At 36.8% G+C, this 27,653-nt stretch overlaps 1 protein-coding gene across 1 annotated transcript in view; it reads left to right on the top strand.

Annotated features, from left to right (window-relative positions):
• Positions 1 to 27,653, top strand: part of sha (shavenoid) — a 155,267-nt gene that overhangs the window by 66,690 nt on the left and 60,924 nt on the right. Inside the window, exon 5 of the mRNA XM_065221645.1 lies at positions 27,024 to 27,134. Coding sequence (XP_065077717.1) covers positions 27,024 to 27,134 — 111 coding nt within the window. The remainder of the gene's footprint in view (positions 1 to 27,023; positions 27,135 to 27,653) is intronic.

Below are 27,653 nucleotides of genomic sequence, written 5' to 3'. Positions count from 1 at the left end.
TTTAAGCATACTAAGCCTGACAACTTTACAAATTACGCAGGGATGAACCAGCCGATGGCTGAAAGTCTCTTTAATAAAGAGAGATAAAGATAAAGGTTTACAAATTACAAATTTAACTTTCCATACAAAAACATATCAAGCTGCCAAAATGTTTTACCGGTGCTCATCATTCCGTAAACATTAATCCGCTACAATGTTGATGTTCATTCACATTGCCCGTCGATCACCATTTATCAATCCCACTTCTCCCATGGGGGTTAATTACTTCAACCAGCATCGTTCTTGCAATGTGTACATAGAAGGGTTCATTGCTTCTCCACCGATGCAGTCTCCGTTAGAAGCGAACAGACGATAGGATCATACTTACTCGGCAGCAGTTGCAACGAGTGCCAGCAGGAGCTTCCGCATTGCACTTCTCTTCTCTGTTTGAGTTCAAAGTTTATGTTAGAAAGCACAATTGAATTATCAAAATGCATGCACTTTCTTCCTGTGCCGTTACGCCCCTTTGAAATTATGATAAATGACTAGCATTCGGACTGCTGCATTTTTTCTTCAGTTTTCTTGAAAAATTGACATTTCATTCACTCAGCGAATGAATAAATGATAATTGGTAAAGCATTAGTCCCATAACATGTGAAAACTTTTTTCCCACCCAAGCCGCTTCGTAAACAACGCAGAATGCATAAGTGCGCCAATAGACAAAGTTGGTTCAGCAATGCGCACAAAGCAATGCTACCAATTTACGCTGCAAACAACTTGATGCAATGCTTCGTTATTTTAATACTATTTGAATGCCACTTGCCTGCCGCACTAATAGAGCCATTTCCCATCATCACCCGCCGGACTGTAATTTTGTGGCCAATACACCTACCCATTGACCAGTCGGCAACGAGGTCTCAGATTTGTCTTTCCTGGAAACCCTTGAAGCCATAACTAACAGTATAAAATTGCCATCTGTTCTTGCCGCTTTGGTCCCAGTTTCGAACGCCAACTCACATGATCAGGCATAAATTTACGACAACTTAACGATATGAGCGAACAGCACTTGGCACAGCCAGTCCTATCCATTCAGCTTTGGGCCGTTTCGCGTTACATGCTTACACACTTAATCCAGGAATGATAACCGATTAGAGGTGCCTGAGAAGGCTCATTATTCATAACTCCATTTGAAGTCCCATTTCAAGCCACTCGATCAGGTTTGGGCCGAGCAAACCTAGTGCTAGGGGTCAATTTTGTTCCTGGACTCACAGCGCTTCCACCGGCCGGGTGGATTATTGGATGCGTTTGGTTATACGGTCTGCGTTAGCATACTATCTCAATTAATAAATTATCCGACCGTACGACAAGGGGGAATTTATCGCAGTTCATTCGTTTTGTTTTCAGCATTTTCAAGCATCTATCGTTGCAATGAACGTGTGCAAAATTGCCTTTGATTAACTCCAACTGCTATTTTTCAAGCTAATGCTTGATAAGTCGTTATCGCTCTAACATAAACTGTTAGACATTAGTATGGTTTGGTTGAAAGAACCTTCGTTTTATTGCAATTAGATTTTTATAATTTATTATCAAATACTATGCATCCTTTACAACAAGTGCATATTTTACCAAGCAACGAGATAAATGCTAGTTAAATTATGGGCTGATTATCATTGAGTGGCAACGCGACATACATTTTCGCGGGCTCTACTTAGCGTTTTCCGTTGAACGTCTCAAAAATACGAGTAATGGTTTTTAAAGTAAAGCGCTACCTAGTGCATCTTTTCAAAAATGCTATACACATTACTCAGAACTTACCAGCTAGGTGGCAACCGTATCTTGTTTGCCATGCCTTGACAAGAGCTAACCCTCGAATTGTAGGCCCCACTGTCCACTCATAATTTTAAAAATGGAAAAATTCAAGACATAATTTTAAAAAAAGGCGTGACTGATATTTGAGATATCCATAATATGTTCACATACGTTTTGTTAAACATAAATGTAGAACGCATAAAGCATTATTACATGGAAAAAATGTGAAAATAATTTCGATTGATAGAAATAACAACTTTAAGCAATAGTTTCACACCTTTTCTAGCAATAGTTTCACACACTGAATGACAGTTGTTTATGGAATTTTCCTATAAGTGAAAAGAGATGCAGTAGTAGCAGCAGCAGCAGTAGTAGTAGTAGTAGTAGTAGTAGTAGTAGTAGTAGTAGTAGTAGTAGTAGTAGTAGTAGTAGTAGTAGTAGTAGTAGTAGTAGTAGTAGTAGTAGTAGTAGTAGTAGTAGTAGTAGTAGTAGTAGTAGTCTGCAGAATATTGAAATGTCCAATTTTCAGTATCTAAGATCCTAAAATATTTAAGGTTTAAGTATTCCGTATTCAAATTTCAAAATTCAATCTCGCTATTTTTCACATTTTAATCTTATGCACCATTCAGTTCGATTTCATTCGGTAATTAGAATTCGGTTGGTTTTTATATTTTAACTTTAGAAGAGAGGAACACCAGGAAGTCATTTGGCATCGTGGTCATTTGACATAATAGTCATTTGGCATAACTATATCAAACTTTTTTCAGATGCAAACATTACATAACTAATACTACGAACTTCACCAACAGCATTTGATTAATAGCTGACACTTTCGCTTTCGCGGACCTTTTTTTTTATAGGCGTACCCTTCATTCAAGCATGTGCTGTTCTTTCGAGTTTTTCGTTGTTACATTAATTATTGGCTAGCCGGCGCCGGTGGTGTAGTGGTAAGCATGACTGCTTTCTAACACCCCAATGGGTCTGGGTTCAATCCCAGCCGAGGTCGGTGGGATTTTTCTGAGGCATAAAAATCTCTGGTCACGTCTTCCTTCGGAAGGGAAGTAAAGCCGTTGGTCCCGGTCCATGTGTGTTGCGAATGGGTGCGAAATCCTACGCAGGTGTGGAAGCTGCCTTCCTGCACATTCGGTTGCCGTCAATGGATGGCAATCGATGTCCGTCGGTGATTGGCACTAGATTGCGGAACAGAGACCGACGTTAAATAAAGGAAAAAAAAAGAGAATAATTATTGGCGCTTTTTCACTGCTCCCCCTATATCGTGCAACAAATGAAACAAAAATTAATTGTTTTTAATTTTATACCTAACTAAATGTCAGATACTTCCTATTGTAGCATGTTTCTAAGCATGCGTTACTAAACCGCATTAAAATTTAAACGTTTACATTGTGTTATGTCAAAACAGGGTAGCCCCCTTTGGAAGTGTCCGTAACCATGTGGAAAGGTTAAAAAGAGAGAGTGTAGTATTCATGGGTAAAACACCCAACCGAGAAATGTAAGAAGTAAAAAGTCCATAATGGCCAATGTCGCAATGTGGAGCTCGATCATCAAAAATCGACCCCATTTCAGTGATTTCAAGTGGTATAGAGGGACATCAATCTGTCAAATTGATTATACCAGCTGTAAAATGAGTAAGGGGGTAGTCAATTTTATTAAAATAATTCTATCGTGGTTTATAATGATGTGCCTTCTTAGTACTCCTGAACTCATCTCTTCATATTTCCTTAACAATAAACTTTCTTTATTTATAATAATATAGCTAGCTTTAATAAATTCACCATCTTGCTTCACACAGCAAAATATTAACGTTTGCATTAAAAAAGTAGACATTATTTGTCGATTTTTTACGCGATGACCAGCCACCCTACTTTTTACAGCACAATTTTGATATCAAAACGTTTTGTTTTTTCTGAAATTATGGCCAAAAAAGTTTGGAAAATCCACGCGTTCATTTCTTCTAACTCTAAATTCATTTTTTCAATCTCTGAGGCAAATTTTGAAGAAAAATGTACGTACCATCTTTTCTTTGGACACTTTTTTTTTTTTAAATCAATTGCATCAATCTTTGATTTCATAAGTTTTCGTTTGAGAAAAAATACGACTGTTCAAATTTGGAGATATGTACATTAGGGTGTTTCATTTTGAAAAAAGTGATGAATTTTTGATAGGCCACCCTCCAGTTCGATTCATAGCCCCAAAATATGAACCTGTGCAAAAAATGGTAAAGATTGATGAAGGTTTAGAGGTCGCGCCAATGATTTGGATTTTGTATGGAGATTTTGGTGAATTAGTATGGGAAATTATCGATTTTCGTTTACATTGCTCTAACTTTGGTTGTAGTTGTCCAAACGTTGAAAAAAAAAATATGTGGTTGTCATGACAATGATCAACAAGCCTGTTGTTGTTGCGATGAAATTGGCGTTGTTGCCTTGTACATATTCATCTGTCAATTTACCCTATTTTGCCATTTTTTCACATTTTTATAATTCTTGATACGCTGCAAAACTGAGCGTAGCAACTGTAGGCTTTTTGTTTATTGCCATAGCAATAACATACTAAATTTTTTCGACATTTGGACAAGTAGAAGCAAAGTTATAGCGATATAAGCGATTTTTTAAATTCTTCCATAGTAATTCCCATACAAATTTCAAATCATTGGCGCGACCTCTAAACCTTCATCAATCTTTACCAATTTTTGCACAGGTTCATATTTTGGGGCTATGAATCGAACTGGAGGGTGGCCCATCAGAAATTCATCACTTTTTTCAGAATGAAGCACCCTAATGTACATACATGTTTAAATCCAGAGAGCAGCAGCAAAATCTTCGAATTGTTAGCATTACATTGCTTGCAATTAAAATAATATCCGTAATCAATCCAATACAATTCAATCAGGTTGAAGAGACGTAGAAATATTGCATCTGTAAAAAGGTAAATTACTGTTTAACAACGCTCTTGATTGACTTCTGATCGACTAGAAAATACTAGTGAAAATATCCTTTGAAAAGCCCCCTGTCGCTAGTCGAAAAAAGAATGGCCAAATTAGCTGTAAGCAGAAAACTCTTTCAACCATTTTAACAGCGGATGAACAAAAGAGACGATAAATTCTCTGGGCCTCACCTCTTTACACTCATTGCGCATTATCTTGACAATTAACAATTCGCCTTTTCGTTCACTCTGTATTTCATTACTCCTATGGTAAAATCCGTAAAATCCCATAAGCAAACATCAGTCTGGCCGTGAAACATTGTGAACATTTCTTTACTCTTTCACTCCTATGAAAATCCCATAAGATACTGTCAATCTTTCCGTGAAAAAACGGCGGCTTGCTCGTACCATGGTGGAATGAAGAGATAAGACAAAGTCCATTAGATCTCATGCACAGATTGTCAGATGCTTAAGAGATTTTACAATAGGGGTAAAGAGTTGCAAAGTCGCCTTCAACATCAATGCTTACTGAGCATGCAACCTTATATCAGCTTTTCTTTCACAAGCGCAAATGTCGCAAACGTAAACAATTACTTTCTCAGAGAATTTCTCGATAATCAAAACTCACTCAAGTAAACCACCACGATGATTGTGTAGAGCGAGCGTCCTCATATCCGATAGAATTGGTGGCTTACATTAATTGACTTTGAACTACGAGAAATTTACGAAAGAAGCTATGGTTTATGTTTTCGACATTGGTCATTATGAACGCTGAGTGTCGATATCACGAAAATTTTTGTTTTGACAGATCGATGTCCAACTATGCCAGTTATACCACTGAGGCAACACAAAAAAGGGGTCAACTTTTTGTCATCTATTTTGCATGAAGTTCCACATATGTTATGTGCTTGAACTGAGAAAAATTAATCTTCAGTTTTGAACAAGAATAATTAAATATAAAATAAACTATAAACCCATTTCTAAAACTAGACTAGTTCTAATTATTAAATTATTGGTTAGCATTATTGTGAGAAAAATAAAAATATTATTATTTTTATTTACAGCTCGAAAAAAATTAAAATGTTGCATGCGCCCTTTTGATTTATAGTATCTTGAACAGCCCCGAGGTTATTCGCCCGGCTGCATTCACAGAAGCTATTTCGCCCCTATTTTTTGCCTGCTAGTTTTTGACATTGTCTGTTTCACGTTCCATCGACCTTTTGTAGTTTGTTGGAGTCCAGATAAATTCATGTGTTGTAGTGTTTTCGATAGGATTAACAATGTTTCCTTTTGATTACCAACCGTTAATTGCAAGGAATAGTAAAAAGATTTATATTTTATCTTTCGCCTTGTATTGATAAAATATGTCTGTCCCTCTCCCTCACCAGATTCAAATGACAAAAGTAAAAGTATCATTTGATTGATTGATCATTTAATGAAAGCAAAAAAATAATGTTGATAAAACATCAAAGTGGATGCACTTCCATCGTGTCAAAAATATGGTGTAATATTACTTGCCAAAAAGGACAAAATTATCATTAATACAGCGCATGAACTGACATTACGCTGCTTTTACAGCATTTGTTTATTTGTGTGGCCATGAGATTTTCGACATGATTGAAACATAGAGGTAACTCTAAGACCACTGGGTCCCGAAGAAAATCATTATTATTTTTGGCTCACTCAGTACCAGAACAACGGTCCCAAGCAGTCCCAAGCTATTTCACTCACCCCTGCATGTTCTGCATGAATCCACACACCCCTGATGTTATCTGTCAAACTTTCATAGCGAATCAAAACAAACATAGTGTAGTAATAGAATTTCAACTAGAATAGAGTACGTTAATCGTTTGCTTGGGACCAATAGGCTACTAAAGTGGTGAGCCAATTTAAAATCGTTAGTTTCGTATTGATTGTTGATTGAAGTGCGTCCTCTTGGATGCAATATTAAAATTTATTGTTTGCTGTGTTCACCTGAATAATTATCCGATGACATTGGCATTCAACTAACTTACTGACAAATTAAGTGGAATGGAAGTTAATCATATCAACAATGGCTGTCACGTCTAGCAAAACCAAAAAAGTAGTTGATTTTATGGTAAAACCATTAAAATGTTTACGGAACAATTGCTCTAAACCGCTTCTAAGTGACTGCACCTCATTTTAATTTTAGCTACTCACTCAATTATCTCATTACTTTTCACACCGCTGTGCTCAAATTGATCGTTTATTTTAATATTTATCATTGCGCGACTGGTCATCTGTAAATACTTCAGCAAATGCATGGTGATTATTTGTTGCTATTTAACGATTATTACTTTCTACCTTATGTTTATTCTTCCCTTCCAAATGAGTGTTGAGCCTATCTTGAATACCATCTGTTTTCCATTCGTAACAATCTGTGAGTAATAAAAGCCCAAACACGACTACAGCCCCTTCAAGCAACAAAATAAACGAAAGTCAACCACGAACAAGTACCTACAAATTGCCTCGAATAAGATCTAGATCAATGCGTAAATCAGCCACAACCAAGCTTGGATCTAGCTTCTCGTGAGTCTTATTTTGGTTTTATGCTAATGTACAACATCTTTGTTTGCCTTCTGCAGAAGTTAATCCAAGGCAGGTGGTGTATAAATTATACTCCTATTTCTACTGATTTTATTGTTCAAATTTCTGGCGTGATAAATAGAGTCTCTATAAGGAAGCGCCATGGTACGCAAAGCTTAAAATGGCGTTGAATTAGCATCGAAAAGAATAGAAACCCAATCATCTCAATTATTGGCACGTGATCATCCAAACCAACGAGCATGATCGTATTCCGTTACCTTACGATGATCGACTTTGAACCTAGCAGTTTTCCAATTGTAATCTCGTTAGCTATCGAGATAGAAACTATTCAGCTTGATTTGATTTCCAACCACACTTGTTCTTATTCAATTGTACTAGGAGCACATAGACTACCCATAAGCACATGACAGCCTAATTTAATCAAGAAATATGTGACTGCTATGTGTTTATGGGCAGTATACACCTTTTGGACCTTGAGAAATTGGCTATGGTATACATATGATTGACTTTTATGGAAATGAAACCGAGTCCTCCTGCTACTACCAAACAAATAGATTCAACAAACACCAAAAATTGGAGCTCACAGTTACAATTCCCTATAATAGTAGACATGACATAATACTTCGGTACTATAAAAGGTTTAATGATGCATCTACAATATCCTCTTCGAATTAGATCAAATGAGAAGAGCGCAAACAAAGTACAAATCGTTTAATCGTAATGGCTCGAAGCTCGCCTAATGGTAAAATTCAGCGAGACCAATCGCCATACAGTTATCTTAGGAATCAAGTTCTAAATGCACATCCATAGAGCTCTACTTCATTCTGCTCGGCAAAGGCACAGGTGAGAACCTGAATCAATCTGGTGGCTGGCTGGTGGGAACAAAGTGACGTCACTTGATGAAGGTTAAACCGAAAGCAAAACATCTGACTCTTGTACATTTATCGCTGCGCTTTGTTATTATGAACTGAGAAATTTGTTGTTGAAATTTCGCTATTGAGGCAACACTGAAAAAATGCTAAAGCCCTGTTGAGTTAAGCCGTTGAGCCGAGACTGGTGAAGAGAAATGATTTTTTCGCTTTAATGAATACACAGCTTTGAGATGGTACCGCTAGCTTCCATGTAACCAGCAAAGTTATTCTTCGTTAGCACCTTATGGCTGCTGGTTATGACGGTGTGTTAGCTCAAAAAGGAAGCAAAATAATGGATGTTCGCTTATAACTCATTCTACTAAGAGACCCCTGATGGGTGGGTAGTGCCACCTAGGACCGACCAAACACCATATGGTACATCATCAAACTTGCATGAGCAGTGGCACACATACACTCAAAATGAAGGAAAAACAGAACACGTGAAACTTGCCGAAATTTTCTGTGCTAGTAGTGCTGGCCGCTTAATGTGAATCTTTCCATGTAGCGGTACGTAACGTAGATCCGCCAGCAGAAAAAAATAGATCAGCAAGTGAGCTACCGTTTTGACCGGCAACGTTGCTATTCATATACCAATACAATTTCGTGCGCTTTCACTAAGTCTCCACGGGGTTTGGTTGTTTTTCATTGTTGTATAAAAACCAAATGCGAGCAACTGCAGTCACCTAGGGAAAGGTGTGCACAATGTGACCCAAATACCTACGACAACTGAAGTTATGTGGATTTTACTTTTATTGAACCCATTGACGTATGATCACATCGAACAAAATTGAGAGAGTTGAGAAGCAATAAAATGGCGAAAGCAATAACGTTTCGTTTTAGCCATTTCATATTAATCATGTGCAAATTGTTGTCTCTTCACTTAACAGAAGGTTATGTAAAGTTGAATTGAAAAAAAAAACTTTATTATTAATTGCTTATGGAGACTGGGATGACACTTACGGGAATGGAGCTCTTTATATGATGATTCCCCATTTGTCATAAGGGGGTTGGGAGGGGGGGTAATTTTTTCTCTCAATTTCGCATGACGCAATTGATACATGGCTCCTTATGAAACCTAGTAAAAATGATTAGCTAGTAAGTCTTGAAACATCATAAGAGTTGTAACACACTTAGAAATGCTTAAAAACTTCAGTAATGTTGAGCTGTTGAAAGTTCGGTAAAAAATTACCAAAGTCGGTAATAATTTCTGAGTGTGTATGCACTCAATTCTTTGTTTACGCATTTTTATTTTTTCTATATTCTGGTACAGCAATTTTAATACCACCCTATTTGTTTGTGATTTTTATTAATAAGCTGCATTAAATTTTAAAACACGATCAAAACTTAGAGGCGAAAAAAATCGCCTAAAAACAAAATTTAATATATTTTTAATGTTTTACTTTATATAGTTAGATGTTGTTAGAGTAGTACATACGTACTGTCTGTATATGATGGTTTTACATTTTAAGTTTGAATTGTGTGCATAATTGTTTATTATTATTGTGGAGAAATTGGACGCGCAGATACCTAAAAAATTATTTTCCTGAAAATAACTGGTACGCCCAGATTGCAATCCCATGGTATCATCTCTCAACAGTTCCACTCTATCGAAAGCTTTGGGTCACAATGATACCTATGCGCCGCCAGCACTTTTCACACGCCGCCGCTGACGATTTTGAGTCGACGCGCCGCCGTGTTGATTTTTGATACACCGCTGTTTCTCGCCAACCACTGCAAACAATATTGTACACAAAAAGGTTCAAGTGAATAGTTTCTTTACCATAGCCAAGCCAGAACATGTTCAGGTGAATACGTATCTATTTAGTGTCTACAATTGACATCATAAATCACATGATAGTTTGAACTTAATACAAATTTAATGGAAGCCATAATAATAAACTAGGACTGCATTGTTGAGCAAGTGGTCAGAGTCTTGCAGAACCATTTATATAACAAAACTATACAGCAAAAGTGTTGATTTTCCATCAGATATTATAACTAAATTATTTATTTGTTCGTTATTCGTACAGAGAAAACTATTCTGAATATTACTGGTGATGTAAACATTCATGCGTGTTAACTTGAGTTTATTATCACGCAAACTAACAAGAAATATTGTTCTCAAAAATGAATGATTTCATGCATTACCTTTTTAGAATATTTCATAAAATGTCTTATAACTTTACAAGATCTAATATGTAAACTTGTATGATACATGACGCTTCAATTATGTGAATCATATTGAAGAGAAATTTTCACTACTTTTTCAAAGTATTATTTTTGGAATTTTATCTCTTATGTCAGGCTTGTCAATACCATGTTACAAGAAAACTTATCGCTCCAAAAAAAGTACGTGTTGATTTTTCTAAAAATATTGGACAAAGATATCAAAAATCTAAACAGAATCAGTTTTTCATATTTACCTAAAAACAATTTAAACAATTTTATATGACATCATGCCACAAAGTTGGACCCAAAATACCGCAAAAAATACCATTCAATTCGGTTAAGGGTGTGTTTCATGATGACATATAAAAAATATGTTGGAATGTAAATTTCTAATCTAAAATGATTTATTTTGATTTCTTATGTATTTTTCCGATACTTTTAGAAAAATCAAAACGAGCCAGAAATTATTTATGGGCAATAAGGATGCCAGTTATGTAGTAATAATTTCTTAGTTTGGTATTCATAAGTTCTTTTAAATTTATCGAACCTCTTAACGGAATCCCTTTATGAAGAGCTTTAAGTGTGTTGGTTTATTTCCTTTTAATTCCGCTATAATTCCTTATCTTTTGACAGATACGAGTATTTCATCTACTACTTGCAGACTTCATCAGTGCCAGTGGTGTTGAGTACTTGATGAAGTCTGCAAGTAGTAGACGAAATACGTGTATCTGTCAAAAGATAAGCAATTATAACGGAATTAAAAGAAAATAAACCAACACACTTTAAAGCTCTTCATTCAAAAGTTATTTTCTCCTGCATGTGTATCGTCATAACTGATTAATGCTATTTAAACCAGGATAATTATGATTACTGAATAAAACCACCTTAAGAAATAGTTCCGATACTGTTCCGAAACGTTATGGTGATTTTTCCGGTAACACATTAAAAATGGCGTTATCTGTAACAAGTCACCTTGAAAGTAATAGATTTTTTTGGTTTAAATTCATGTTTGAAATGTGACATTTTGACATAGTGATACGCCGATGCACGCCATCGATCAAAGTTAACAAGCACAATTTTTTTCCGCAACCGATGAAAGTACCGGCTCACAGGGGCAAGGCTGGCAGCGTTCAATGATGATGATAATAATTGTCTACCACTCATTGTAGCACGGAAACTAAGTCCAATAGCAGTGGGATCTTCTCCCTATTTCATTTCCTCATACGTCACTGTATGAAGGGCCTAAAACGGGTTGGGTGGATTGATAGGCAAAGTCACCTATATGCCTCCACGGGAAAGTAAAGCATCTCCTTCAAACAGCGTGATCATACAATTGGTCCAAAGACAAGCCGTCATGCCGCAATGAGTGCCCGTCCTTTATCCACGAAATGTTAACAACAAGGAGTTGGCAATTTCATCTTACCCATCCAAATCGCTTCAATTGGGTGCCCTGATGGTCCCTTCTCTTCCATGCACACATCACTAATTTGTCCTAGATTATTATTAACCATTCGAAGCACAGAAACTTTTTTTTTTGTTATAGCTGTTGTAGTAATCAACAAAAAAATAGCTAAAATTCTACAAAAAATACAAAATTGCCAGTTGCTTCTGTAATTTTTGTAGAATTTTAGCTATTTTTTTTAATTACTTATAGAGCTGGTAGCGATCAATGCTGTCAAAAAAAGTGATTTTAATGACCATGTTGAAAAAATAAGTGACCAAATAGTGACTAACAGACACATATTTCGGAGTACAGTAGCCGCCTGGAAAAAAAAATATTCGTTTTATAGGAATTTCCATCCGCGCAATTATATATGACAATCAATATGTTTTACGTGTCATTTTCATTCCGTGTATGCGGAAAAAATATCAGATAGGGAAAATAACAGCTTCGACAATACCTTTACCTATTATCTTCAAGGGGTAAATGAAGTCCATGACCGCTAATTTTTTTTTGCATGGGTATACATCATCGATTAGCCATTGGCCAAATTTCAGCGCTCAAGGATTTTGTTCACCTCCCTGACGACAATAGGTAAAGGTATTGCCGAAGATGGTATTTTCCCTACCTAGATAATTTATTCCATATGATACCCAACAGTCCTATATAAATCACGCAAAAAGAAGATTAGTCATTGTCGATAACAATCGAAGCGCGTCCTAAAGCTGACATTATTATACCGAACCTAATTTATTTTATTCAATCTTCGGTGTGTATTCATCTGTCCTCCTACGCGATTCAGATCGATGATTTAATAAACCATAAAAAGAAATTCCCCACTGCGTCCACATTAAAACATTGCACCCGAAGGCATTGAAATGTTCCACCCACCATAAATAGCAATATCGACAACCGACTTCGAGCGAGCATGCATGCAAGACGCAGGTTCATAGCCAAACAGGCTACTGCGATCTCCCGTTCGACTATTGAACATCTTTCTCTCCCTTCGCGGCCTACTTTACTGGAGAAAAATCCAGTTACGCGAGCGCGTGGTCCTATCAACATTTTTCGCGTCAATCAATTAACCAAATACACCTTTGCCGTACGTAGCATAATTATCTGCATCATTAGCATCGTCATTCTGTCAATGTTTCACGAGAAACAGAGATTTGCATTTCCTGCACTGTAAACCTATTTTGCTATCGTTTTGGTATGACCACGCCAATTGGAAAGCAGGCGCGTGTGGAGCGTAGGTACCTCCGATGCTCATCAACCTTGCATTTGCAGGGACAAGATTTTGCTTTGCCCTGGAACACGTCCCGTAGCCATGTGGATTGCCACAGATTTGCCTGCGTTCCGCGGATTATTACATTTTCCTGTTTTCCGTGTGATTATACATTCTAGTGCAAACATACTTGATGCACCCTGCGCGCATTGCATCGTCTTCTGTGTGATGGGCGTCCGAAGCGAAAAACGATCGCTTAAATAATGATCTCGCAGCGGGTGGTGAAAGAACGGTTTTCTTAGCCGCGACAAGACCTCGCGACCTATAGAGCAACCGAGCAACCGTACCGGCAAGCAGTATACAGGTTTAGATCCTGTGAGTGCTCTTCTTTCTTCGTCGTTGTCATTTATTTTACCACCTGTGTCGATTACATTATTAGCCATAGCCATTATGCACATTCGTGGCATGGCTGAAAAACCTGCGGAACCGTTTGAAATGTTTGATTTTGCAGCGCATACTGTCCTGTCCACCATCTGTGTCGGGGTGGAATTGCGGTTTTTGCTTCTCCAACCGACGTACACTTGGATGCATTTGCACCACCCTAAGAGGCGGCCGAGCAACAAAGAAGAACGCGATTATTAGCGACACAAGTAGAGTACACGGATGCGGGAGACAGTGCAAAAAGTGGCAGTCAAATAAAATAGCCATTTTACACGCATCATTTTCCAATAAACATTTCTGCTGTGCACGATGTAAGGAGATTCTACAAAAAATAGAGACCAGTAAAATCGTAGCACGATCCGGTTATTCAAGAAGCCTTTCTATCGAGCTAAGGGAGATCACCGCAGCATGCGAAATGTGGGATCCAGCAATTTACAGCCCAATTGTTTACCAAGCAGCATCAAGTACGCGCCTTTGTAGGCTTTGCGGTACGTGTCTTTGGGCTAAACACCACATCCAGAGAGATTTTTTCAATGTGCGAAATGTTTGCCATCGGTTGCTTGTTGGCACTAAACAGGGTCATTTTGTACGATTTAAGCCTACACAGGAACGGTTACTTTTTCAGTAAACGTTCTATTATTATCTCGTGATCGAACGGTATAAATATTGTGTAATGATCAAAATAACGACTACTGTGCGAGGCGCTGACAAACTAAGCCGTTTTAGTCAAGCCAAGGCTCTCGGTTGATATTTGTAAAATTCTAATCGGGGAAAACATTTTGACAGGAAATTTAATGTGAAAATATTAGTTATTACGTTCCAACTGAAACATGGCGCCTGCCTTCAAATTAACTCTAGGGCAATAGTCAAATTGACGTAAGTTCCAACTAGGATTGATTAACTGGTTTTACCGGTAATACCACGCTATTCTGCAATACCAAAATAATGGTTTTTAGCTTCTGAAAACCAATAATTTCGGTAATTTTTATATCCAAAGGTTGTTGTTTATAAGTTCAATAAGAGCATTTATTACTTTTACTAATCTGATAGACATTAATAATCACGAAGTATCAATTTAAATCAATCAAAAAATCTAAAGATTAAGATTCTTCAAAGGTTGTTTAGCTATATTCATACAAATTGTGTTTAAAACAGCGTTTAAAATACTATTTCGAACTTAAAACTTCTTGAAGTTCTTAGAATGTTACAGATTGAAGTAAAGTTCATATTTAATAACAATGTTTTATTTTTATAATTCAAATCTATATAATTATCTTACCTTACTTACCAAGTAAGGCCTTGATGTTCTCTGCTGTCTGAAGTCGTCTCCACTCTACTCGATCCATGGCCACACGCCGCCAGTCTCGTAGTCTACGGAGGGTCCGCAGGTCGCCTTCTACTATATCATTATCTAACGGTCATATTATAGCGCATTAAGCTAGGGCTTCGAAAAGGGCGGAAACGCCAATTTAAAATTGCGCTTTTACGTTAAATCATTTCGGTATCCTCATCGCACTTTTTGCTTGAGTCATAACGAAAAAAATCGCAAAAGCCACCAAAACGATACAACATAAAAGTGTACTTTTATTGAAGTCCAGTTAGAAATATTTTTTTTATAAAATAGCTTGGGCTAGAAATTGAGCACCGTTTGGACTGTTGAAAGTCTAGCAACAATATTTGGTGACATTAACTGCTTATTCATCCAAAAAGGTATATATTGCTTTAAATTTGAAATTCTAATAAATCCTTTGCAACCTATGTCCAGATAATGTATAGCATTCACGTATCTTTTAATACTTGGTTTATAAATAGTTATTTCAGTTGGTAAGGGTCTAACTGATTTTAAGCACTACTAATAGAACAAAATCCAACCGAGAACCACCAATATTGTTTTCATTGGTGGCCATAGGGTGCCAAATAAATTTATTTTTATCTGCTTATCTCTTGTTCTCGGATTTGTCTTTTGTTTGTTTTGGCTATTATTTAAATAAATAACTTATTATCTTCATTAAAATAAGGCTAATATAGCGATTCTGAACTTTTAAATCATGACTTGTCTTAATGATTTGGGATGTGCTATGAGAACTCAATCATTTCCGATACAAAACTTATAAATGGAAGATTGCATATTTCCTGATTATACATAAGTAGTATTTTCCATTTACGAAAAAAAAAATTACCGATTTTACGGGCATTGAATTTTCCATTACCCAAAAACCAGTTTTCATAAAACACCCGGAAAATAACAATCCTTGTTCCAACACCAATTTCTCGGAACTGCTAGCCCGCTCATGCCAACGAGTGTGAAATGAAGTGAAATTTTCCCCTATCTGGTGGTGGTGTTAGTTTGCGTGGGCAAACGATCAGCTTCTACTTTGATGCAGAAACAATTTAGAGTAATTTATCGGAATTAACATGGGGTGCTCCTGAAAAATTGTATTTTTGATCTCTTACTTTTTTATTTAAAATTTCTCGAGAAAGTCATCTTCAGATAACTTTTGAAAATTTTGTATGCACACCTCAGATCAATTTTTTATTGGAACATTAATAAATAATAAAAAAATCTACAAAGTAGCTTGAAATCATCTCAGCTCCTAAATTGACGAAAGTCATGTGCCTCTATTTTCTAAAATAAGAAAGTTAGGTTTTGAATATCAATTCATGGGGTTTGCCCTAAACCTAATTTTAAAAACTGTCTTAAGACAGAAGCTTATTAAGCTAAAAAAAAGCTCAACGAATATACCAAACGTCCAAAATACATGAAACAAATACTAGAACTTTTATCTTGCTAAATTATCATACTGGACCACAGTAAATTAGTGGTACTACCCAAGCAACATTGCAAGTTTTATCGTGGTTTTATAGCATTCTACAAGTCTAAATCATGCTCTACAGAACCCTCATAAAACCCAAATTGTTACTTGGGTAGTGATATCTCGCAATTGTTAAGAGCTCTCAATTTACTTAATTCGATAAACATGTGCATCGTAATTAGCTCTAAAAATCATCTGAAGTCGACTTTCACAATAAATGTTATATGAATTAGCTATATAGCGCATAAAAAACTAAATTTATCAGGAACACCTTAGCCTGAACGAAGACAAATCTGAGGGATTATTTTCAGCGCGGGAGTGCAAAATGCGCAATAATGCTAAACTCTTTATAAATTCACAAAACTGTGCCGGATAAAATTTTTCGTAAATCACAAAACTTTCTAAAATTAAAATTCTTCTGACTGATACACACTCTTAACGATAGTGTGAGTGGATTTTCTTCTTCCAACATCAACAATATACTCGGTTTAGGCTAATGAGTATCGATGTGGACATTAAATGTAGAATTTATTGATATCCAATAAAAAGTATTTTTGTCCTGCTTCACGAAGATTTCAAAATGAGGTATGAAGATATGTTAGTATATAGTTAGGCAAGAGTTCAAATATTAATTTGATGATAAAAATATATTCCTCACTACTTTTGTTTCAAAAGACATCGACAAAAATTGATTTTGATGATATGTTCAAAATACATAATAGGGGAAATGGATGTAATGTCGGCCTAAATGCTCCTAATTTGGACCCATACATAAATTTAGCAATCGACTATATTTTCAATAGTGACCAAAATATCCATTAGTACCGTCCCAATGACGCGTTCATCTAGATAAAATTGATAAATAGCAGATTTTTAGCGATGGGCCCAATCTTACATCCTTAGGCCACCATAAGAGCCATTTCCCCTATCAATAACAAAAAAGTTGGTCAGTTTTGAAAAAAGAAGTGAGAAAATGAAAAATTATGACAGCGATGCTTAAGTCTAATCCAATGATGTCTTAGTGTTCTAAAATGTAGAGGTATTTATGTAACCAATGGCTACACAAAAATATAACCAATCCACTGCAGTTAGACGAATAATTACATTACAAAAAATAGGGGAAATTACGGCTTCGGCATGCCAGACTATTTTCGGCAACCCAAATTGAAACACTATTTTCACTGGATTTTCTTACGAAAACACTTCGCTGAATGCATGCAAACGATTCTTTATGCTTTCAGCTTCAATTTGACTATACTTTTACCACTGAGAAAAAGCAATCTAGCAAGGTTTTCTTGAAATGAAACACACGCACTACAAATTGTAGCTGATTTCGAGTTGCCGATAATAGAACAGCAGATTTACATGCAGTTCAAATGGAACGGTTGCCGAAGAAAAACTGGTTGCCGACAATACTCGCTCTCACTAGAGAAGTTTGAAGCTTTGTAAAAGCGTTTCAAAACAGTTTTTGACAATTCTTTCGACTGAAATTGTTAGAGCAGGTGGCAGCAAAAGATTGTAAACAAACCAATACTGCATATGTGTGCGTTCCTTAGAGAAAAGGGCTATAGAAAGAAGGTTGCTGCTTAGGTTGCCGAGAATACGTAAATTCCCCTATGTAAAATTTATAATCAAACGTCTTTTCTCCTGTAGCAATTTGTTATCTGTTCTCCCTTCAACGTGAACAAGATGATACCAATATAATTATGGAGATGCCGTCATTAGCCATCATACCCCGCTTTACCCTACCTTTTTTGATCATAGGCAGCTGTTTCTGCCAATCTTCAAATCTCGTTAAGCTTTTACAGTAAGCGTGAGAAGTAAATATCAATTTGAAATCGGCATTTTCGTGCGCTTAATTAATAGCTCCTTTATCATGAAATTAAGAGGTATGGTGCCTTCAGAGAAGTGTTTCAATATGTTACTGCGCTTCTTTTGATGTTTTTAGTTAAAAGATTAATCCCCCTAAAAGTGAGATCGAAAATTTATTTTTTCAACTATTCAAGATACAGTGTTGGAGTCTTCGACAAAGTTGTAGAAAATTTCTTTTTAAAGAACTATGCTGAAGACGCTTAATTAATATCTTTTTTACTTTTCAAGATATGTGAAGTTTATTGACGACGGTCCCTCAAAAATGGTTTTCTCATCATAACTTTTTGATCTACATTTTTACGGCTTTGTCATGTTCTAGTAAGTTGTAGATAATAATAAAATACACAATATTGTAGAACACCGCATTGCAGTATCTTCTGTAGAAAAAAAGTTATTGAAGTTTTTGTTGATTTTTAGACCATAATTTATGAACTTGTAACTTAGCAGGGGGCAAAATGGGGCAATATACCCATGGTGCATCTGAAACTTTAATAAATTCACTTCAAAATGATAGCAAACATCTGTGAATGTAAGCGATTGTTGGAAAACTATGATTTAAACAAAATAGTGATAGCCGTGCCTAAATGTGCATGCTATTGCATCAGAATTGCCGCACCTAGTGTTAGAGATATCTTGTATACATTATAATGCTACTGTTGAAATCAAGTAAGCCATGACCCAAGACTTCAATCATTTTTCTGAGTCCCTTAGCAACCATCGACAAGTGAAGTAAAATAACATTGTTAAATCTTAATTATTTGTTGGACATTGAGTGGTTTGAAAGCTCTATTGTGTACACGAATCACGGTAGCAGTGCCCAGTTTTCAACTGCATAAATGGCCTCCATCGGTATGTAAAATATCTCAATTTGAAATTTGACTGTCTATGTTTTGGAATTTATGCCAAGAACTATTTTTTAAATCATTCTTATATTTATAATCGATAAACATCATCTATTTTCAACATGGAGAGCAGCAGGAAGGAGTTCGGCGATAAAAAATCGCAGCGTTTTCAAAGAGGTCCTGAAAGCCTATTCGATTGATTCAGACATTATGCCGGAAGTTGCTGTGGAGGTTGAAAAGTATACCAAAACTATTTGTGATATTTTTCAAAGGCTTTGGATAAAACATAATCGCACAGCTGACAGGGTGCTGCTCCACCATTTTGAGAATTTCAAAATACCTTTCAAACTTCCAGCAAACATCCTCAATATGCTTCCTTCGTCATCATCGAGCGTCCCGGCTGGGCGTAAGCCAATGCCATTCGAAATGTGTAGTGACTCGACTAAAAGAAAGAAAACAGCATCCATTCGTGAGAACCATCAAGCAGAAGAGCTTGTATTTGCAACGCAGATGAAGCTACGCGAGTCAGGTCAGAAACATGCTGCTGATATTCTTAAAGAGGCTGCGCAGACTACCCCGTCGCGGGCAAGCAAAATTGCTAAATCGTGGAAAAGATCATCGAACAATCCATTGTTCGAGTATAACGATGCTGAAGCTTTGGCATTATTTGTTGATGCAAAGTTGTCCAAATCGCAGTACGTTAGAATTCAGACCGAGGCCAAACAACGAAATGCGAATATATATCCGCCGTACCACCACATTCTAGAAGCGAAAAAAAGCTGTTATCCAGATGAAAACTATATACACGGTATGAAAAAATCTTGTAAATATTTCTGTAACTTGCAAACATCTTTTAATGTTTAAAAGTTAGATATATTTAAATGTTTAAAAGTTAGCATAGCATAGCATAGCATAGCATATGCGATTGTACAAATCGTGGGTGGCTATATAATGGTCAACTAATACGTTTTGCAGAAAATATCGAGTGTTGACGCAGAAAATATCACTTGGGATTAGTGATTTTCCCCACACGAAAATAAAATCTACAATACAAGCATCGCATTATACACCTGGCCACATCCTTACAATCGCAGGGGAAGGGAGGGAAAGTTAATCCAACATCTACTTAAGAAGGTGCAGGGAACCCATACTACCTTCATAGGTGTCACAGGAAGGAAAGAGTTGTGTTAGTGGGAGGGTGAATGATTTGGCAACTCTATTCGTCAATATAGAGCATTTGATAAATCAGTGACAAAAAATAAATATAAATAGATAAAATGGAAAGATCTCACCCGATTGGCCTAGAGACTTTGCAGCGTCATGTTTTCAGAAATGCTTTATTTAATTTTCCTTGAACCACCGCAATCACTGATAACGCTCTTCTAGTACGTACGTACAAAAGAACGCACTCCACGCATAATCAAGGTCATGTATTTTCGGACTGTCTTCTTTAACACCACACAAAGAAGTTGCTCATCGCAGCAACAGAAAAATATATCAGCGTGATAGAGGTTGTACGGGGCAACAAAGAAAAACGCAAGACCACACCAAGCACCATTGCATAAGCAACAAGAGATCAAAAAAATCACGCACGGTATTCAAAACTTTTAAATGCGATCACCAGTTCACCTCCAGTCACTCGAGAACAAAACGCATGCGAAAAGGTTTTCAGCAGCAAAAAAAGCACAGAAGAAACAAAACACATCCGTTTCGGTCGCTGGTTCAATCAGCACTCCATATATTTAAATGTTTAAAAGTTAGTTATTTAATATATTTAATATATATAAATGTATAAAAGTTAGTTATATTTATACTAAATATAGTTTACAATTAAGTTTTTTTTCTGTGTTATAGTCAGCGACACATGTGTGGAAGTAAAACTACAACAGCTTCTTGACCACACGTCGGAGCGAATCGTCGATGCAAACGAAGAAACTTTTGATAACTTCACAGATGAGGAGCTTCTAAACATCAATTTGACGATCAAGTGGGGAATGGACGGAAGTACCGGAAATGCTGAGTATAATCAAAAATTCGAGGATGATGACGGTTCAAAAAGCGATGCAAGCATGTTCATTACATCACTAGTTCCCATAGTTGCCGAAACGAATGGGAAGACATACTTTCGTAATCCTCGGGCATCATCAACTCGGCTGTGCCGGCCAATAAGGATACAGATAATGGCCGAAACTGCTGAGCTTGCCATTCGGAAGAAAGAATATATTGAAGAGCAAATTGAGAAACTGTTGCCAACGGAGTTTACGAAATATGGACGAGACATACGGGTTCGGTACAGTATGTTGTTAACTATGGTGGACGGGAAGATTTGTTCTGCACTCACAGGGACAAAATCGTCCCAAAGATGTTTTGTCTGCCTAGCAAAGCCTACAGAAATGAATGATATAGACAAAGTTCGACAGCGTAAAGTGAATGAGACTGCATTTCAGTATGGACTATGTCCTCTGCACGCATGGATTAGATTTTTCGAGTATTTTATGCATGTTGCATATCGACTTGAAACGAAGAAATGGCAGTCCCGCGGAGAAGATAAACAGAAAATGCTTGAACAGAAAAAGAAAATCCAACAGCGTTTGAAGGTAGAATTGGGTATGAATGTGGATCAACCACGATCTGGTGGATCTGGAACATCGAATAATGGAAATTTAGCTCGAAATTTTTTTGCGAACGCTGTACAAGTAGCAGACATCACTAAACTAAATCTCACAGCAATCCAGCGATGTGGTTCAATTCTCCAATCTATAGGATCAGGTTGCGAAATCGATTCAATATCATTTGACAACTATTGTGTTGAGACAGCACGCTTGTTGGTGAAATTATATCCCTGGTACTATCTACCAGCAAGTGTCCATAAGGTTCATATACATGGGCCTTCCATAATTGACCATTTTATGGTACCAATCGGACAACTCTCAGAAGAAGCGCAAGAGGCAAGAAATAAAGATTGGAAAAGGTAGGTAAATATAAGCTTCATAATGTAATTATTTTATTGAAATATTTTAACCCATCCAACAGATACCGAGAATTCAACACCCGAAAGCATTCAAGACAAGCTACGAATCGTGACCTTCTGAACATGCTACTAGTGTCTTCAGATCCATTGATCACAAGTATTCGAGGATGGCCGAAGAAAATCGAAAAATCACTATCGGATGACGCGAAAAGCCTTTTGAAAAGTTTTTCTTACTATAGTGAGAATGACAACGAGAACAACAACGAAACCAAAAGCGAGGACGACAGCGATTCATGAAATAGACATGTTGAAAAACTTTTATTATCAGTTTACTTTAATTAAATTAAATTGAACCCAATTAGCGTGCCGTATTTTTTACTATAACGAAGAAAAAGTTTTAACACGAAACATACCTTCCAAAAGCTTACATTCACAGATGTTTGCTATCATTTTGAAGTGAATTTATTAAAGTTTCAGATGCACCATGGGTATATTGCCCCATTTTGCCCCCTGCTAAGTTACAAGTTCATAAATTATGGTCTAAAAATCAACAAAAACTTCAATAACTTTTTTTCTACAGAAGATACTGCAATGCGGTGTTCTACAATATTGTGTATTTTATTATTATCTACAACTTACTAGAACATGACAAAGCCGTAAAAATGTAGATCAAAAAGTTATGATGAGAAAACCATTTTTGAGGGACCGTCGTCAATAAACTTCACATATCTTGAAAAGTAAAAAAGATATTAATTAAGCGTCTTCAGCATAGTTCTTTAAAAATAAATTTTCTACAACTTTGTCCAAGACTCCAACACTGTATCTTGAATAGTTGAAAAAATAAATTTTCGATCACACTTTTAGGGGGATTAATCTTTTAACTAAAAACATCAAAAGAAGCGCAGTAACATATTGAAACACTTTTCTGAAGACACCATACATCTTAATTTCATGATAAAGGAGCTATTAATTAAGCGCACGAAAATGCCGATTTCAACCACTGTGCAACCGACGGTCGTCCACGCAAACCAACAACATCATCGCGAAGGGGAAAGTTTCTCCTACCCGGTGATGTTGATTGTTTGAGTTGGTCTCATATGTGGGCTAGAAAAGGCCATAAAACAGTTTGTTTACAAAAAGCTTGTATGCCATTTTCACATGTTGTTCTTGATAAATTTTTTTAAATTGTACCGCGGAAGCTGCATGTAAGCTAAATGAAAGAAATGTTTTTATCCAAAAGATCTAGGAAAAATCATAGGTTTTCGCGAGATCTTTCGATTCTGATTTCGATTAGATCTAGATAGAGCTGGAATTAGGGCCTTACAGCTTTTGTAAACAATGACTTCTCTTGATAATTTCTAGAAATTCAAGGCTCGCCCACGCAAACCAACATCCCCTATCCGATGGTTAGGTTGGTCTGCGTGGACGGGCCTTGAATTCTCAGAAATCATAATTCCAGCTAAGACTGGTACTGGAAAAAAATGCACCATTTTTATCCGTGTGTAACTTTTTTATCCGTAGGTAAAAATTGATGAAAATCTGAGTATAACTAGTTTGGAGTGAATTGTTTACATGTGCAAAATTTCATAACAATCGGTTCAGTGGTTATTGAGATGTCATCGAAACAAGAAGAAAATCGCCGGAGAATTTTGCGCGCCGTCATGAAAAATCCGACTGCGACCATGAGATGGATCGAAAGACAACTGGGAATCACCCATACAACTGTGTCTCGGGTGGTAAAATCGTTTAAGGAGTCCCAGACGACCGAGCGGCGGGCTGGAAGTGGAAGGAAATCGAAGACAGCTGACTTTGTGAAGGCTCGGAAGGTGTTGGATTATTTCAAGCGTAATACGAACCTTTCGATTCGCGACGCAGCTCTGAAGGCAAAGTGTTCGGCCTGGTTCGTTCAGCAAACCATGAAACGAGCTGGGCTTCGTGTATTCAAGGTCCGGAAGGCACCGAACCGGCGTGATCAACAAAACACGGCGGCCAAATTCCGAGCAAGGAAGCTGTATCGAGAGTGGTTAACGAAACCGATGTGTGTGGTTATGGATGACGAAACCTATATCAAGGCAGACGCAAAGCAGATACCGGGGCTGAAGTTCTACGTTGCCAAATCACGGTTTGATGTTCCGGATACATAAGGAAGACGAAAGTGGACAAATTCGCCAAAAAATACTTGCTCTGGCAGGCCATATGCCAATGCGGTAACCGTACTTAAAATAATTTTTTGGCGAACACTTTTGTCTGGTGCATTTTTTTTTTCGAGTACAGGCCTTAATTCCAGCTCTATCTTGAGATAATCCAAATGTTGAAAACGGTCCCCATTTACGACACACGTGTTTTATTTTACACTACCTAGCGATTCTGAATTGTTCATATCTAGGAAATAACTATTTCTATGTTGATGATTTTATGTTTTGTTTCGTTTGACTGGCTTATTTTTTATGGATTTCATATGAATGAAACTTTCAATCATTTAACTTTTTCTCAGCGTGATGCTGATAACACATGCAGCTTATAGTTTTTTTCTGGCCGTAGATGGCATGTTATAGATACAGTTGATACTGAAGTTTTGATATTTTTAGCTAATTATTTCTTATTACCCCATCTGGGCGATAAGAAACAGGTGGTCATGATAAGAAACAGCATTACGAGCTTAGGTATTTCTTATTTAACCATATTCCTCTAATGCCAATTTGTTGTTCATATTCTACTAATGTATTTGATATTAACTCCGTTAGCTGCTACGACTTGCTTTTGATAAAATGTTCAATGCCTATCTTGAATCCTGATTCGATCAAACGAGATCCATCACTTTGTCGTCAGAAGCAATTAATGTAAACACAATTTCACCTGCCACATGGCGTTCCCATTGAAGTTAACACACTGTAAGGATCATCTAGGCCAACATTTACGAAACTGAAACTTGGTCGCAAATAAGCTCAAACACTAGATATATATCGATATGTTTAACACGAAGCTTACCACCACTATAAACAAGTTAAGGCGCCTGTCGGATATTTCTAAAAATATTTGAAAAGGATATCAAAAATCCAAGGAAATTAGTTATTTCATGTGATTCTTACGAGTAAAAACATTTTTGCTATTCCATCATTTGGGTAAAAAAACAAAATCGAAAGGTTTGACTTTGCGGTATTTTATACACAACTTTTCACCATCATGATGTAGGAAAAAAATATGTACGGATATTTTTGAAGGTCACAAGAAAAAACGTTTTTATTTTTATATTTTGTTTATTTTAGAAAAATCAAAATGGAATTTTTTAGCCGGCAATTAAAAGAAATATGACAACTGTAATAAATAAATTAATGAACAACAATAATATAATACTAAACAACCCAAGTAACCACCAAGCCCTTTTTGCGATATAAGGTAAATATAGGGTTTCCGAACTTTATATTAGTCGTATAGCAGCCTTATATACCAAAAAGAGCGATTAACGGGCTTGTTGGCTACTTGGGAGTGCTGCTAAACGTCACGTTTTGTGAAGTGTTGCAGCTTTCAAGCATATATAAGCATATATGAGCATATTTTTAACTTATAATATACCATGCTTGCCAAGCTCTAAGGCCCTAGCTATCACTACACCACTTCGCTTTACAGAATTGGAAAAGTGTTGTCTCTAAAAATCAAACCATATTGTTGCAAAGATTAGTACTGAGCGCACACGCCATATTTTGGGCGAGATTCTGCATATTAAAAAGTTATCCTGCCGCTGGGTGCCACGCAAGGTCACTCCTGACCAAAAACACGAACGCGAGAGCACTTCGAAAGAGTGTTTGGACTTGCTGATGCGGAATCGGGCGGACTTTTGGCGTCGATTGGTAACTGTTGATGAAACCTGGATCCACTATTACACCACAGAGAACAGAATGAGTGCCCGGAAATGGACTGAAGCCGGCACGAGTGCTCCGAACGAGTGCAAAACGGCCTCACATGAAGAGAAAAAAAAAATTGTTTTTGCAAGAAAATGCGCGGCGCACAAGAGCATCGCAACCACGGCTAAAATCATTGACTTACGGCTCCAATTGTTTCCGCATCCACCGTATTCGCCCGATTTGGCTCCCTCAGACTATTATCTCTTCCCAAACATCAAAAAATCAATAAAAAAAATTCAGCTCACGTGAGGAAACCATCGACGCCGCGGAGGAGTATTTTGCAGACCTTCCGGAAAATTACTTGTCGGACCGGATCATGAATTTGGAAAATCGTTGTAATAAGTGTACCGAGCTAAAAGGGGACTATATTGAATAAAATTAAAAAAAAAAATTAATTCCCAAGGAGGTTACTTCTCATACCACCTAGTAGAATTGACACTTATGACGTATTTATAATTCACGTATCTGTCATGAATGCACATTTCACTAAGTGGAATTTAGTAATAAAGAATCGCTATTTAAGCGCTATATGAGCATTCCACTAACACTCTAATCCATAACTTCCATTATGATGGCTACTAAATATGGGGATTTTTATTCTGTTTATTACCTTGTTCATACAACAATGTTCTCAAAGTTTATAATAATAATCGAGTATTATCGACTTGAAAAATTTCATCAAGATAGCCTAACATATTATAACAGTTAGATCCAGCAACAAATGAGTGAATACAATTGTTCGCTTCACCTGACCATTCGGCTATCGCCAGAGAAATCTGACAAGTGAGCAGAAATAAGGCTGAGGTGAAATTGGCTGTTCACATGGTTGGAAATGTTGACCGCGTACCTAAAAAATAAAAGAAACATGCTTCATGAGAAGGATTAATTTGGACATAGTGAGGCTGCCTCCACATTCAGAAGTCAGTAATGAGCCATTGCTGAAATAAAACGAAAATGAAATGAAAGCAAATGGATTAGATTAACTTACCGACAGAGTGGACTTGATCTAGATAGCATTTATTAAGACGATCGTATCAGATTTAATTCAGAGCGTGATTTTATCTTCTGTAGCTTTGACTGATGAGCACTACGTCATTTGCGAATTTTAAAAGTAATATATACTCTTCTATTTTTCAGAATGCACCCTCGCACCGTTTGTCAGTGGATCAACATCGGAGAAAATTCCATTCGTATTCCTACCGCACCGTGGTCAAATTGTCTACCCAAGCAAGGAGATCGGCTTTCCGGGTAAGTGTGTTATTCAAACAACTTCACATCTTGGTCATTTCAGACAGCAATCTGTTTTCCTGCCAAGGAACACTTAAGTCATCTCGACAAACAATTATCCCCTATGCATACTGGTGGTCTCTTCTGGGAGTTTGGTTTGAGACCAAATACCGTGGTAAATCGTGCCGTACCACCCAGTAGGAAGGCATAGCTACATAATTCTGATTTTTTGCTCTCTTACTGTTTGGCAAAGAGGAAGGTTAGTTTTGAATATTTGCAAGCTGTCACTTTCAAGTGCCGGAAAAGCAATTGGCTGGACTTGGGAGAAATAAATGTGCGTTATTAGCAGCATCAAGGAATTTGTAAAAGTTGCCGTTTTGTCAAATTATTTAAAACATACTATAAATGATGTAACAAAATATCAGATGCTCACAAAAATTATGAAATTCAAATGCTCGTTTACTGGAAAATGGCAAAGGAAACAAAACCCCAAAATGACATAGCGAAAATATAAACAACAATCGCTGTAGTTATTCTTGT

Source organism: Ochlerotatus camptorhynchus, unplaced genomic scaffold (genome assembly GCF_037179485.1).
Source record: "Ochlerotatus camptorhynchus isolate MF236.1 unplaced genomic scaffold, CSIRO-AGI_Acam_v1.1 ptg000146l, whole genome shotgun sequence".
NCBI lineage: Eukaryota > Metazoa > Arthropoda > Insecta > Diptera > Culicidae > Ochlerotatus > Ochlerotatus camptorhynchus.
This window is presented reverse-complemented; position numbering and strand designations above follow the sequence as displayed.